The sequence below is a fragment of the Sus scrofa genome, chromosome 12, assembly GCF_054392235.1.
Source record: "Sus scrofa isolate SSC_HxYL_T2T_F1_AM1 chromosome 12, Sscrofa_HxYL_maternal_Yorkshire_Landrace_v2.0, whole genome shotgun sequence".
In the NCBI taxonomy this organism is placed as follows: domain Eukaryota; kingdom Metazoa; phylum Chordata; class Mammalia; order Artiodactyla; family Suidae; genus Sus; species Sus scrofa.
This window is the reverse complement of record NC_139394.1, coordinates 12,113,643-12,129,199: the sequence shown is the minus strand read 5'-3', so window position 1 is coordinate 12,129,199 and position 15,557 is coordinate 12,113,643. Positions and strand designations below refer to the sequence as shown.

The window sequence follows — 15,557 nt, the reverse complement described above, 5'->3', positions numbered from 1 at the left end:
CCTATAAAGTTTTATGAAAACCCCATTTTTAAGAATCAAAATGTAGTTTTAAAATACATCAAGGAAGAGCATGATTAAGGAAACGCTGCTGTTGGAGTTCCTGCTGTGGGTTAATGAGCGAGCTTGTCCCCATGAAGACGCTGGTTTGATTCCCCGCCCAGCTCAGCAGGTTAAGTCTCCTGCATGGCTGCAGCCGTGGTATAGGTCACAACTCCAGCTGGGATTCGATCCCTGGCCCAGGAACGTCCATATGCCACACGAATGGCCAAAAGCAAACAAACAAACAAAAAACAAAAAGAAAAAAGAAGAAAGAAAGAAACCCTGCTGCGAATTTTCTTGTAAACACTGAGAAAACCCACTGATGAAAAAAAGAAATGATTAAAAAATGGTTCATCTGGCCTGGTGAAAATGATAAATGATTACCTATTTTTAAAGTAAATTTAAAATTTTATAACACAATCTACATAAAAGATTAATAAAAACACATAAATAAGGGAAGCTAATAAAACCTTGTCATTCACAGAAACCCACAGCCTCGCAGAGGGTCCTCCCTGGCCAGAGGGCTTGGTGGCAGGAGGAAGGGCCATCCCCGTGGACAGGTGGAAGAGACAGTTGGCAATTCTGCATCCCAACACCAGTGAAGTGGAACCCACATACTAACTCCCTTTCCCTGTATCTAAAGAACCTTCCAGAGAATTGCCGTTGTGGCTCAGTGGTAACAAACCCATGAAGACGCAGGTTCCATCCCTGGCCTCGCTCAGTGGATGAAGGATCCAGCATCGCCCTGAGCTGTGGTATAGGTTGCAGACGTGGCTCGGATCTGGCATCACTGTGGCTCTGGTGTAGGCCAGTGGCTACAGCTCTGATGAGACCCCTGGCCGGGGAACCTCTATATGCCGCGGGAACAAAGACAAAAAAAAAAAAAAAAAGAAGAAGAAGAAGAAGAAGAACCTTCCAGGAGTTCTCCGGTGGCCTAGTGTGGCCTAGCAGTGAAGGATCTAGTGTCATCACTGCTGAGGCATGAGTTCAGTCCCTGGCCCAGGCACTTCCACATGCTGCAGGTGTGGCCCAAAAAAAAAAAAAAGAAAAGAAAAGAAAGAAACTTCCAGGCACCTGGGGAGGGAAGGGCCCCCGGCCTCCTCAGAGGCGCAGCACGACACCACCTACCTTCTTCATGAGCATGTAAATGTGGGTTTGTGCGGCATCCAGCACGTAGCGGTGGGGGTGCTTCAGCCCCTTGACCGTGATGTCCATGGTTTTGCCGTCTATGTTTATCCACCGTCTTGCCCCTGGGGCCAGGAACAGCCTGAGACAGAGGAAAATGTCAGCAAAGGCAGCCAGACCACATCCGTCAATGAAACGTTCCCAGCAGCTTGGGAGCGAGGATTGGCAGACGTGACTCAAGTCGCTGGGGCTGAGCATGGTCCCTTGTTAGGAGACACAGGAGAATTCCAACGGGCTGTCCAGGAACATCTCCTAGAAGTGAGAAAGCTGCTCTGCCAGCCCTGGGAATGCGAAACTGCCTTTAACTGTGCTGTCCCTGACGTCTGCAAGAGAGCAGAGAAAGGTTTGGGGGATTAGCCCCAGGCTGTTGCCTTTGCTGTTGTTCTTGTCGCTCCCAAGGCATGTGGATGTTCCCGGGCCAGGGACTGAACCTAAGCTGCAGCAGTGACCATGCTGGATCCTTAACCCCCTGAGCCACCAGGGAACGCCTGCTCTCGCCTTTAGAATGACAGATCCAGCCTCCAACTCTATAACTTGTCTCCTTAGTTATCAGGCTTCAGGGCCCCCTGGAATCAGGCTAAGAAACCCTCACACAGGTGTGCTGGGGTCTCTGCTCTCCCCTGGCCCAATCCAGAGTCTTAAACTTGGAGTCAGGAGGCAGCCCATCTGATGACCTGGCACTCAATGACGAGCGCCAGTTTGAATCCAGACTCGGTGGCATGTCCTGCATCCTGCCCCCGCCCCTCCCGGTATTTCAGGCCCCAGCAGCTCTCTTGATGTCTCCCTCTCTGACTTGCTGAGGGGTTGGGAACACGGCTGTGGCTCTTCTGCCGCCCTCCTCAGCTGCGCATTAAGATTTAGAGATTCAGACGAAGCTGTGCCTGGCAGGGGGCCCAGGAGGGACGAAGCCAACACAAAGGCGGGGCAGCCAGTCTTGGAATCAGGAGCGATGCTGGGTGGTTGTGCGCGAGGCCAGGGGCACCACTGTCCTGGGGAAGGTGTCCCGGCAGCTTCCTGGACCCACAGCCCCTCCCTCACCCCATTTCTGCGGCTGTGCACGGTTCTGCCCTGGGGGACGAGGTGGGCAAATTCTGAGAAAGTCCAGGAGCTGCCAAGTGTGAGGAGTGAGGCCCCATGACCTTCCCTTCCACAGCAGTGCCCCCCTGAAAACTGGCATGTCCGTCCTGAGCCCATGGGTCCAGAAGGATCCGCGCTCAGAGGGCTGCCTGCTGCTCAGCAGCACAGGCTGGGAACCACTATGAACTAAACACACTGAGTCAGCAGAGCCCAAGACGGGGGTCCACTCTGGCCAGTGCAGAGCGAAGGACTGGCAGGGAGTGACCACGGCCAGACCAGGGCGCCCTCCACCCCGGACGGGGTGCAGACTCCAGCCCCTCTGCCCCTCAGCAACCCTGCTGGGCTCATCGCACCCCCCTCCCCGCTCCACCCAGCCAATGGAAGCCAGCCTGGCCATTCCGAAGGGAACCCTTGCCTCTTGGGTCATCTGGAGGCTACACCCGAATGATGAGATGCGAGAGGGGGAACGTCCTGCGGATGACATTTCTGTGTAATTCAATGCGGCGACCTTGGGCAGAATCTAACCCCAGTCACGATGCCACCTATGCCTGCTGGCCAACTCCTTGGTCACAAAGGACCATTTTAAGACAAAAAAGGGGGTGTGTGTCACATCTGTACCCCAAGCTGGGCTCACTGTCCCAGACACTCCTTCCCACCCATCCCCACCCCCGTGCTTGCTTCTCTAAGGCAGCCTGGGAGCAGTCTTTCCCACCTCACTTATGTTCTCTCCTCTCTCTGCCACACACACACACACACACACACACACACACACACACACACCCCTCACAAGACCTAAGGGAGACAAGGCCCTGTGCACTGTCACTCAGGGCAGCTTGCTCTTCACCCCAGGCACATTCCCCTCCATGCAGGGGAGTCACGCCACCCGCCTCCCAGCCTCCCTGAGCAGCAGTAAGGTCTTTACAGCACAAGGTGCAGTGGCTGATGGGGACAGGGTGCCTCCCTTCAGCCTCCATCCTCAGGCGCAAGGAGGGGGTCAGGTGGGGGGGCTCGGAGGGGAGGCATCCCCTCGCTCTGGCTACTCCTCACTTGTAAATCTCCTCCGCTTTCTCCTTGACCTTGGACTGATCTCCGTACTTCAGGTCCTCACAGGCTTCCCAGAATCCCAGATTCTCCCCTGCGCAGGGAGCAGAGGGTCCAGCCGGACAGGAAGGAAGATGAGAGGAGAAAAGAGGAGAGAAAAGAAACAGGTCAGCTGGGTGGTGGGGGGGGGGGAACAGCTTCCCTCGCACAAGCCACAGCAGGTGGCGAGGCTGGACCACACACTCCTGGGGAGGAGGAGCCCGGATTTCATCCAGGGCTCAGAGACTGTTATTAACCCAGTGGGTGCAGCTACCTGTTCTTGGCATCGAACTAGGTTGGCACACACGCTGTGTGCCGCCCTGCGTGTCTGCTGGGAACCTGTGCTTCCCCCAGTGACATACAAGTTGGAGCTCATATCCTACCCATCCCCAGAAGCTGTCACGTTCCTTTTTGTTCTAGAATCCTGCTGAGGGACACGTGGCTTGCACGCGCACACGTACAATCAGGCTTAGAGGCACTGCCACCCTCTAGGTCTCCCCCACGAAGAGCCCCATTGGCCTGGCTCGTGTTCAACAGCGACATGGGATGTCTGCCTCCCCTGTGTGCAGAGACCCCTCTTTCAGAGCCCCTCGCGGGGCACGTTTCAATCAAAGGTCCTCAAAGAGAAGCTGCGGAAGCCGTGATGCGGATAGACTGGCTCTGCAGGGAGGCCTGGACCTGACCGCGCGTCACCTGAGCCAGAGAGAGGCTGCTCCTTGGGGCGCAGAGGGGAAGCCAGATGCCTGCTGACACCCTGTTTCACTCCAACTTCACCTTCTCTCACCTGTTCACCCCAGCACCCGGAAGTAGTGTGAACGAACACCTGGGTACAGCCATCCCGGGTGGTAATTTATGCCTGAGAAAATAAATGTGGTCTCACCAGTGGGGAGCAAGTGTGTGTGTGTGTGTGTGTGTGTGTGTGTGTGTGTGTGTGTGAGAGAGAGAGAGAGAATGCCACTATGTGGGAAAGTCCATAAAACCGTCCCCTCTTCCCCTTTCTTTGCAAGGCTCCCAAGCACTTCGGACTGGAAAAGTCTGCACTACGCTAGCTGACCTCCGTCCCCTAACTCCACAGAGCGCCTTCCTCTTCGGCCTGAAATCCAGGGCATTCTTAGCACTGATCACAGGCACAGGTAAACAGGCCAGTGATGCTCTTAGGTGGCAGCCATGGGTCTTACATCAAGTGCCCTGGAGACCACCTTGCCCAGAACTAAAGGCGGTTCATTGCTTAGGGGTAAAACTAAAACGAGCAGTTTTTCACAACAGCCCCAAAGTGGAAACAAGCCAAACGTCCCTCAGCAGATGAACGGATAAAATGCGGCGCATACGTACGAGAAATATTATTCAGCCTTATGAGGCATGACATTCTGACACATGCTGCAATGTGGGTGAACCTTGAAAACATTACACCAAGTGAAATAAGCCAGACACACAAGGGCAAATGCTGCGTGATTCCATTTAAACGAGGCCTCTAGATAGTCACATTCATAGAAACTAAAAGTAGAATGGTGGTTCCCAGGAGCTGGGTGAGGGGGGAGTGGGAGCTACTGTTTAAGGGAGACAGAGTTTCCATTTGCGGAAGATCAAAAAGTTCTGGAGATGGATGGTGGTGATGGTTGCGCAACAATTTTTTTTTTCCTTAAGGGATGAAAATCGATTTTATTTTTTTATTTTTTATTTTTTTGGCGGCACCCCTGGCAGGCAGAAGTTCCCAGGCCAGGGATCGAACCAGAGCCATGGCAGTGACAAGGCTGCTAGGCCACTGGGGGAACTCAGGTTACACAACAGTGTTGATATCACTGAACCGTACACTTGGAATGGTTAAAATGGTGCGTCGTAGGAATATCTTACCACTGTGAAACAATGAAATGAGCATACAAAAAGGCATACATGGTGTTCACAGCAGCGCTATTCATAGCAGCCAAAACATGGAAACCACCCAGACGTCCACCAGCCGAGGATAAAAGAAAATGTGGGGCATCCACAGAATGGATGCTTTGGCCATAAAAAGCAATGAAGCACTGTCACCTGCTCCAACACAGAGCAGGACTCTGAAAACACTACGCTAGGTGTGAGAAGACGGAAAGCCACATATTGTAGGATTCCGTTTATAGGAAATGTCCAGAAGAGGCAACTCCATGAAAATAGAAAGTAAATGAGTGGTTGCCTAGGGCTGGGGAGCGGGGAGCAGGGAGCAGAGGAAGAGAGTGGCCCAGGGAGTGACCTCTATGGGTTAGGGGTTTCTTTCTGAAGTGGTGAAAATGCTCTGGAATTATATAGCGGTGACCTTTGTGAAACTTTGTCAATATACGAAAACCCGCTGAACTGTACACTTTAAAAGGGTATGTGGATTATGGCATGTGAATTATATGGTATGTGAATGCATGTAGCATGTGAAGCATACCTAAATTTTTAACAATTTTAATTAAAAGAACTATCTATTCGTTCATACCTGAAGTCAAGAGATCTCATCCAGAGATCAACAATAGTTCTATTTTTAAAACACAGAAAATCTTAGGGATGCTCACTCAGGCATGCGTGAGTGGGATAAGCTTGTGATGTAGTTTGTCATCCGGCCACTAGATGGCACCCTATCCACTTAGTCGCCAGTTGCTTCCGGCCTGTGCTAAAAGCACTTCTCTTTCCCATCCATCTATTCGGGGTTTGATTATATCCTGGCAATTAGGCTTAATTAGGGGGGAAAAAGTATTTTCAGGAATCCATATTACAATATAATGTGCTCTGGAGTTCCCGTCGTGGCGCAGTGGTTAACGAATCCGACTAGGAACCATGAGGTTGCGGGTTCGGTCCCTACCCTTGCTCAGTGGGTTAACGACCCGGCGTTGCCGTGAGCTGTGGTGTAGGCTGCAGACGCGGCTCGGATCCCGCATTGCTGTGGCTCTGGCGTAGGCCGGTGGCTACAGCTCCGATTCAACCCCTAGCCTGGGAACCTCCATATGCCGCGGGAGCGGCCCAAGAAATAGCAACAACAACAACAACAAAAAGACAAAAAGTCAATAAAAAAAGCAACTCCTGTCCCACTTCCCCCCCCCCAAAAAAAAAAAAACAATATAATGTGCTCTAAAGGGCAGTCAAACAGGCTAATGGCATGTCCTGTGGGATTAATTTCCAGTGCAACCAAACAGGCAAGGGGGTCTTGGTGAACAAGCGTCAAGGCTCAAATGCGATGCTCTCCCGGAGTTCCCGCCATGGCGCAGTGGTTAACGACTCCGACTAGGAACCATGAGATTGCGGGTTTGATGCCTGGCCTCGCTCAGCGGGTTAAGGGTCCGGCATTGCCTTGAGCTGTGGTGTAGGTTGCAGACGCGGCTCGGATCTGGCGTTGCTGGGGCTATGGTGTAGGCTGGTGGCCACGGCTCTGATTAGACCCCTAGCCTGGGAACCTCCATATGCCGCAGGAATGGCCCTAGAAATAGCAAAAAAAGAAAAAAAAAATGTGATGCTCTCCCCTACCGAGATTGCTGAAAAAGTAAAAAGACCCTGTAAAAGTAAGTACGCCAGTGAAGGTGGTGAAGCCCAGAGAATGCTCAGCCTACTAAAACCAGTCCTAATCGGACTTTGCTCTTCCTGAGGTCTCCCCGTGCAGTATATTCAAGAGGCTGCAGGTGCCGCCCATGGTGAGCTGCCCAGAGCTGGGATAGAAAATATGGCCCCATCCACGCCATTCAAATCCTCTAAGGAAGCAGACCAGGAGCGGAGACAGCGTCTCTCTCGAGTACAGCCACAGGTTAGAATCGCCTGGGGGATTTTCAAATCTTCGGAGATTCCACCCCAAATCAATTAAAAAGGAATCTCTGGGGATGGGAGCCAAGCAAATGTCTTTTAAAATATCCCCAGGCGAACTGAACGGGCCGCCAAGGTAAGAAGCACTGGGCTGAAGAAAACCAGGCACACCGCCACAGGGGATCCAGGAGCTCGGGGGCGGGTGCCCCGGGGATCAGGGTGAGCAAGCCGCCAGCTCGAGTGAGGCGAATGTGGAATTTGTGAGCAGAAGCAATTTCCTCCCCCAAACTGTGGGGCCCCTTGGAACCGATGGAGTGCATGGGGCCGGAAGCGCCTCTTTAAGAGTCTGCACGAGCAGAGCCGTGGAAACATCTGCCGAGCATCCTCGGGACCCGAGGCCAGACATTCTGGAGTGTTTCGAAAGGCAAACGTTTTATATACACATAAAGAAAAGACCCACCACTGAATTCTTTCTTGAGAAAGTACTGGAAGCTCTGACGCCCCTTGGGGTCTCGGATCAGCTCACTGAAGTTGATGGCCCATCGTTCCACACGCATCTTGGTTGGGATTTCCACCCTGCAAGGACCACGATTCGTTAAGTGCTGCAGACACTGTGCAAAGAGTGCCCGTGCTTCAGTGCCCCCCTCCCCCACGCCAACCTCCGCCAGTCCCAGGGCCCAGGATGAGACCAACCCTCCCCTCCCCCATCCCTGCGCAAACAACCCAAGGAGTCACTTGCTAGGAAAACGCAGCCTCAGACGAGAGTTGCTGGCCACCCCAGGGAGAAGGCGGCCCCTGGCGGACCACCTCCTGCTCCAGCCCCATGCACCCCCACTCTTCAGGGCAACAGGATGCCAAGGCCTCCTGCAAGGCCTTCAGAGGCTCTGGCTGCCACCAGACCAGGAGAGAAGCCCAGAACAGCACCAGGCAATGCCTGTCACCCACCGCACAGCTGCCCCTTTGCCACATCTGGTGGTTCTCCCTGATTCTGCCCTCAAGCCTCGTGCACATCCACAGCACCTGCCGCCCACGAGCCTCCTCTGAGATGCAAGCCCCCCTCCACTCCCACTTGTTTTGAACAGCCTCCCTGATCCCAGGCAGGACATGTAAGCCAGGCTACAATGGGTCTCACATTCCAGAAAATCAGGGACACAGCTGGTCTTTCTCCTCTTATGAAATTCTTTGTAACCCAACACAGCCCCTTGGAAATAGGGGTTTCCAAGCCCACAACACCACGTTTCCCACGGATGGGACAGCTGGAACCAGGACTGGGAACAAGTGATGCTTATGGGGTCGAAAGCGGGCCAGGCAAGCTTACACTCTCCACGCCACCAGCGTGGGAACAATAAGAGTCCTGGAGTAAGATTTACAAGTGTCACCATCTGTGAAGCCCTGGGCTTTACACAGACCTCGCTGGGTCCCGAGGAGAGCACGGTGAGCTGGATATCATGGTCCCTGAGACCGAGGCTCAGGGAGGGTAGATCCTTGCCCAGGCTCGCACAGTAAGAAGCAGAGTCTGGAGTAAAAGAGAGCTGTACCAACTTCAGCGCACATCAGAAGCCCCTGGAAAACTCCTTAAAACAAGGACTGCTGGGCGCCATCCCCTGAGCTTTGGATTCAGTCGGGGTCTTGGGTGGGCCCCAAGAATTCGCATTTCCAACACGCTCCCTGGGGATGCTGATGCTGCTGGTCCGGGGCCCATCCCGGGAGCTGAGGCTCTAAGCCATTCTTGTGAAGCTAGGTGCTCATTATTGTCAATGGGAGCACGGAAGGAGGGAGGGAGTGGGATGGACAGGAGTTTGGGATCCACAGATGCAAACTACTACCCTCGGAATGGGTAAAGAACGAGGTCCTACTGTACCGCACAGGGAACCATACCCGATCTCCTGGGACAGACCGTGATGGAAGATAAAATAAAAGGAATGTGTGACCCAGTCATAGGTACACACACACACACATTCTGTACTTTGCTGTACAACAGAAACTGGCCCAACATTGTAAATCAACTTTAATAAAAAATGTTTTAATTTTTAAAAATCAATGAGAGCTTTGACTTTTTTGTTTTTTGGCTATGCCCTTGGCATGCAGAAGTTCCAGGGCCAGGGAAAGAATCCAAGCCACAGCAGATCCTTAACTGGCTGAGCCACCAGGGAACTCCAATAGGAGCTTTTAAAGTTGACTGATGGAGAGTTCCCTCTGTGGTGCCATAGGATAAGCAGCATCGGTGGGGAGCCAGGACGCAGGTTTGGTCCCCAGCCCGGCACAGTGAGTTAAAGGATGAGGTGTGGGTTGCATCTGTGGCTCAGATCTGATCCCTGGTCTGGGAACTCCATATGCCATGGAGTGGGGCAAAAAAAAAAAAAAAAAAAAAAAAGGTGGTAGGAGGTGAGCCAGGCCAATCAAGCAAGAGGCTTTGGTGATAAGGGCTGGATATGGGTTTTTGTAGGTTTTTTGTTTCTTGAAGCGTCATAGGTGATGTAAATCAAGAACTAGTCCTCCAGGGGAGTTCCCGTCGTGGCTCAGTGGTTAACAAACCCGACTAGTATCCATGAGGATGCAGGTTCGATCCCTGGGCTTGATCAGTGGGTCGGGGATCCAATGCTGCCATGAGCTGTGGCACAGGTTGCAAACTCAACTCAGATTCCACTTTGCTGTGGCTGTGTTGTAGGCCAGCAGGTGTAGCTCCGATGAGTCCCCTAGCCTGGGAATCTCCATATGCCACGGGTGTGGCCCTAAAAAGAAAAAAGAACAAGGCCTCCTGTTTTCAACGGCACCCACTCAGCACCCACCCAGGACCTCTGCTCAAGGGCTCTTACAGAAACCTCGCCTCCTTTTCTTCACCAGCAAATCTCTACTTCGAGCTTTCACACCATCCTCTCCACCTCCTTCAACACCGGCAGCTGTCCACAGCTCCTTCGCAAACCCCCTGGCCACAGCCCTGGTCCCTGCCAGGCGGCCCTGCCCTCTCCTCCACGGAGAGCGGAATGCTGCACATCCTTGTCCACAAGGCGATTCGGCACGTCCCTCTGATCAGACACCCGGGCCCCCGACAACCATCCTAGTAACTAGAGCCCCAGCAGACTCCCCACAAGAGGGTTTTAGAATCTTGGGCTCTGCAGGTGACACTCTTAAGTAGTGACCCCCAACTCCAGATGGGTGACCTCCTTCATCCATCTGCTGCCCACAACAGCCACCTGGACCAGGGGAAAGGGCGCCCAGCTAAGCCTGCTCACCTGGCTGGACCCCACCCACCCCGCACCTGGATATTCCTCCTGCCTTGGGTGGGGATGGCCCTGGCCTTGACCCAAGCGGCGGTATGTAACCAGGGATCTGTCTCCCACAACCCCGCCTGCCTCACACTCATCTCGGCCCCTCCCAGCCCCTCCCACTGCCCCATCTCTTCTTCCTTCCCTCATTTGCGTGGCCTTTTCCACCTGCATTTCGGCCTCTGTCCCCTCTTCCACACAACAGCTTTACGCAGGCACAGGTTGCAGCAACAACTGTTCAAAACTCACAAACAGCAAAGGCGTGCGTGATATAAGTAATCCCCAAAGCAGGTTTAGAGCCCTGCCGCCCAGGAACTTTACCCTAATTAGAAGATCAAACATGCAAAGCCACGAGGAGGATTGTGTTCGAAGACAATCGACGTATTGTTACAACGCAATTACCATTCGACCCTGCCGGTCCATTCCTAGGTACGCAGCCCCGAGGAAGGAAGACAACATCCACCAAAAACCAGCAAAGAAACGTTCACAGCAGCATTAGTCACACTCGCTAAAGGGCAGACAACCCACGTGTCCATCAGCTGATGAATGGAAGCAAAATGTGGTAGATCCATTCAACGGGTTTTTTTGTTTGCTGGTTTTTTTAGGGCTGAACCTGTGGCCTATGGAGGTTCCCAGACTAGGGGTCCAATCGGAGCTGCAGCTGCCTGCCCACATGACAGCCACAGCCACACCAGATCTGAGCCAGGTCTGTGACCTACACCACAGCTCATGGCAACACCAAATCCTTAACCCACTGAGTGAAGGCAGGGATCAAACCTGCGTCCTCATGGATGCTAGTCAGATTCGTTTCCACTGAGCCACAGTGAGATCGCCCCATTCAATGAACATTATTCAGCCATAAATAGGGATTGAGTTGAGTACTAATACACTCAGCATGGATAGACCTTGAAGGCCTTGTTAAGAGACAAAAAGCTAATCACAAAAGACCACATATTAGATGTTGAATGTCTAGAACAGACAAAGCCATAGAGACAGAAAAGGGTTTGGTGGTTGCCTAGAGCTGGAGGGGATTTGGGAGGAGGTAATCGCTAAAGGGTAGGGAGCTCTTATTTGGGTGATGAAAATGTTTTAAAACTGACTGTGGTGATGGTCGCATGGCTCTGTGGATACAGCAAAAGCCATTGAATGGTACACTTTAAATGGGTGAATGGCATGGCAGCAGAAACAACTCCAACTAGGAACCATGAGGTTGCGGGTTCAATCCCTGGCCTCGCTCAGTGGGTTGGGGATGCTGCGTCGGAGTAAGCCAGCAGCCGTAGCTCCAAACTCGACCTCTAGCCTGGGAACTTCCATGTGCCATGGGTGCGGCCCTAAAAAAAAGAAAAAAAAAAAAAAGAAAAAAAAGTTCTTTTTAAAAGAACACGGCATACATACAATTTGGCGTTTAAATCCCAGAACTGGGTGTCATCTGTTATCCAAGGATTGCTGGGCAGGCAGCCTGACATGATGGCGTCATTGGATGAAAACTGCTCGCTGTACCTGACGATCCTGGAAAGCAAAGGGAAAGCAGGTGCCGACAGGTTCACCGCCCCGGAGACCAAATCAACACTCAGGACGACGTGACCAGCTTGTCCTCCTTCAACTTCACTGACTTAGTGACACACGTGTTATTGCCTTCTTAGAAAAACACTCTCATTGGAGTTCCTGTCGTGGCTCAGTGGTTCATGAATCCAACCAGCATCCATGAGGACGCAGGTTCGATCCCTGGCCTCGCTCAGTGGGTTAAGGATCAGGCGTTGCCGTGAGCGGTGGTGTAGGCCAGCAGCTGTAGCTCGGATTCGACCCCTAGCCTGGGAACCTCCCTATGCCATGGGTGCAGCCCCCAAAAGACAAAAAAAAGAAAAGAAAGACACTGTCATAGCTCGAGGGATAGGCGGGTGTTTAACAAGATCTGTCCTCACTCTATGTGGGAACAGAAATGTCTCTGCGGGCATTTCGTTAACATTGGCCTCTTTGCATTTTACCATCAGTGTTCAAAATTCAAAGCTGACTCCGTTTGCAGGTGTTCCCACAGGTGTCTTGGCGCCATCTTGGAAGTACGAGGTGCCCACGGGCTCTGAGGCTCTGTTGCCACCCTGGAGTCCACCCTTTGGCAAGATAACACCCATGTTTGAGAGCTTCGACCCATTATTCAAAACTGTGGTCTCAGAGTTCCCGCTGCGGCTCAATGGGTTAAGAACTCGGCTAGTATCCACGAGGATGCAGGTTTGATCTCTGGCCTTGCTCAGTGGGTTAAGGATCCCATGTTATCAAAAGCCTCGGCATAAGTCGGATCTGGCATTGCTGTGGCTGTGGCGTGGGCCCGCAGCTGCAGCTCTAATTTGACCCCAAGACCCTGACCCTGGGGAACTTCCATATCCCTCGGGTGTGGCCCTAAAAGGAAAAACAAAACAAAACTGTGGTCTCATTGAGACAAACGTGGGTAAGAGCTAATTCGCTCTAGTTGGATTAGATCTGCGTCACCATATTTCCTGGTGTCCAGCAGTTTGGACAAACCAGCCACGCCTTCACCCTACAGGTGGGGAATTGTGTCCACAGTATATACATAAGGCACCTGCCACAAAGTCTGCCCTCAGCCACGAGATTCTGATAGAACAGGACCCGTGCCCTGGAGATGTGCCAACGCTCCCAGTTTACCATTCTGTGCAGAACTCAAGTCCCTGGCTTCACGTCTCCCAAGACTTTCTCATTCTTATCAATCCTTTACATGGGAGCAGTTGAAGGGAAGGAAAATAGCTCGTCCACATGTCCAAATTCTAATGGTGTCAAAATGACGGTAATGTTGGAGTTCCCATCGTGGCCCAGCAGAAATGAATCGGATTAGTGTCCATGAGGACGCAGGTTTGATCCCTGGCCTCGCTCAGTGGGTTAAGGATCCAGCCCTGAGCTGTGGTGTAGGTCACAGACACGGCTCAGATCCCACATTGCTATGGCTGTGGTGTAGGCCAGCGGCTACAGCTGCAATTCGACCGCTAGCCTGCAAACCTCCATATGCCTTGGGTACAGCCCTAAAAAGACAAAAAAAATAAAAATAAAAAAATAAAAAAATAAAAAAAAAATATATATATATATTTTGTTGTAATGAGGCTCCGAGACAGTTAAAAATTGGAAAGAGGACCTAGGAAGTATCCAGTAGCTTTGGAGTCTCTTTTGATGTCCTTTCTGTTAAGTTTCATGAAACATCAGAGTCAATGAGTCTGACTATCAGAGAGCAATGGTTATCGCTGTTTCCCACTGAGGACCAGGGCACACGCCCATCTGTGTCTGGGCACAGAAGTGAAAAAGTGGGTGACATCAGGGCACGGCTTCTTGGGCAGGTATTTTTGCAAACTAGGGGTTTGGGAAGACATAAGAAGATACTGGAAGATTTTTATAGGATCCCCACCCCTCACCACATTGGAAGAAAGGCAGTGGACCAGACACAGCATCTTCCAATCAAGCAGTCCCACAACTGGAGCCTTCCGTGGTCAGAATAAATGAGTAGCCATGTTGTGTTTCCCCAGAAATAAGCCAAGTCCGTTTTCACATGTGCAGAAAAATCAGAATTAGCAAGGTGCTCCCTACAAAAGGATAACTGCTTACATGGTGGGTGGGGGTGGAGAGAAACGCTAAACCTTTTTGCCTCTTCCAAATAATGTCCTGGGGGGACTGGGTCGAAATAGCCTGAACATGCAATCAATCAAACATAAATTTCCAATTTCCCCTCATCCGATGTTAAATCAAAGATGGACGATGGCCATGCATCAGTACGCTGGACAGTAAAATCCAGTCCACGAAGTTCTGACTCTTCCCGCTTTCCCATCCCCACAGACAGCCCTGCACCGAGCCTCGTCGACCCCTGACTGTGCCCAGTTCAAGACCTGGAGACTGACACTGAGCAAGGAACTAGTCACTCAACCCCCAAGACACTGCTTTTGTCCCTCAGAGTCCTTTGGGGTCTTAAGTCAGCCTATGACTTGTTAATGTTGCCTTAAAGCAGCAGTGCTCCTCTTGCTGCCAATTGCTCAAACCTCAGCAAGACCCACAAATCAGGGACCTACCCTCCAAGGGACACGGAGGACTTCACCGTGGACCTCATGAGGGCCTGTCGGTAATACATGATCTGCAAGAGACACACTCGTTAGCAGGTGCCCTACCCCACCCCGGAGGGTCACTACCGCTGACGCCTCCACTGGCCTCCAAACCAGAAGCCATTTCTCCAGCCAAGCATCCCCTTCTGTCCCCTCAAGCTTGGCCACCTCCGTACCTGCAGGGCTCTGGTGGGCAGTGGAAGGGTAACCCCCCCATCCCCAATTCTAAACGAGGGGCCTCTTAGCTCATCATGTGTTAGTCTCGGAAAAGAGATCCACTAGGAAAAAACCAAGTTGGTGTTTTGGGCTTAGGGAGAGAAGCTCAGCGTGTTTCCTTCAAATGCCTCTGACTCACAAAAGCAGGCCGAACCTCCACGGGCAGCGGTCCTCAGGGCTCTGTGTTGGGCCCTGGACACGAGATTTGCTAAAATAGGTCGCTTGCCCCCGGACGGATGTTGAACGGCCATTTATGTAGGAGCAGGGACCAGGGTGGGGCACGTCCTCTCCCAGCCTCTCAGATCTGGGCTTTCGTATCCTGCATCCCAGCATCAGCCCCATCCGAATCTTACAGGAGATGCTTTGGCGTCACACGCTGCCTGCTAATTTGGAAACAAGTATTTGAACATTACATATGGTTTTCATCTCCTCACTGCGTGTGAAACCAAAGTACATATAATTTGGCATTCCCCGTTGTGGCTCGGTAGTAACGAAGCCAACTAGGATCCACGAGAATGAGGGTTCGATCCCTGGCCTTGCTCACTGGCTTAAGGATCCAGTATTGCCGTGAGCTCTGATGTTGGTCACAGATGAGGCCTTGCTGTGACTGTGGTGGAGGCCAGCAGCGACAGCTCTGATTCGACCTCTAGCCTGGGACCCTCCATATGCCTCAGGTGTGGCCCTAAAAAGACAAAAAAAAAAAAAAGTATCCAAAGTATATATAATTTGTTAGAGGATTTAAAATCAAACTTCCCCCCAATTAATTAATTAATTTAATTAAACTTCCCTGAACTGGGAGATTAATTACCTCTTTTCTGACAGAAACGACTGTTTGTTTCTGTAAAAGCAAAGAAGCAGA

At 51.9% G+C, this 15,557-nt stretch overlaps 1 protein-coding gene across 4 annotated transcripts in view; it reads right to left on the bottom strand.

The window, feature by feature from the left end:
• The window catches only part of RGS9 (regulator of G protein signaling 9), a 73,538-nt gene that overhangs the window by 18,610 nt on the left and 39,371 nt on the right, over nt 1–15,557 (bottom strand). For all 4 annotated transcript variants that reach the window (XR_014820910.1, XM_021066721.2, XM_021066722.2 and 1 more), the window contains 6 exons: nt 15,507–15,536; nt 14,453–14,514; nt 11,787–11,900; nt 7,586–7,701; nt 3,349–3,436; nt 1,168–1,306 (listed from right to left, as the gene is read on the bottom strand). Coding sequence is in view for 3 of the 4 variants with exons in the window: in XM_021066721.2 (XP_020922380.1) it covers nt 1,168–1,306; nt 3,349–3,436; nt 7,586–7,701; nt 11,787–11,900; nt 14,453–14,514; nt 15,507–15,536 (549 nt within the window). In the remaining variant the exon portion in view is untranslated. The remainder of the gene's footprint in view (nt 1–1,167; nt 1,307–3,348; nt 3,437–7,585; nt 7,702–11,786; nt 11,901–14,452; nt 14,515–15,506; nt 15,537–15,557) is intronic.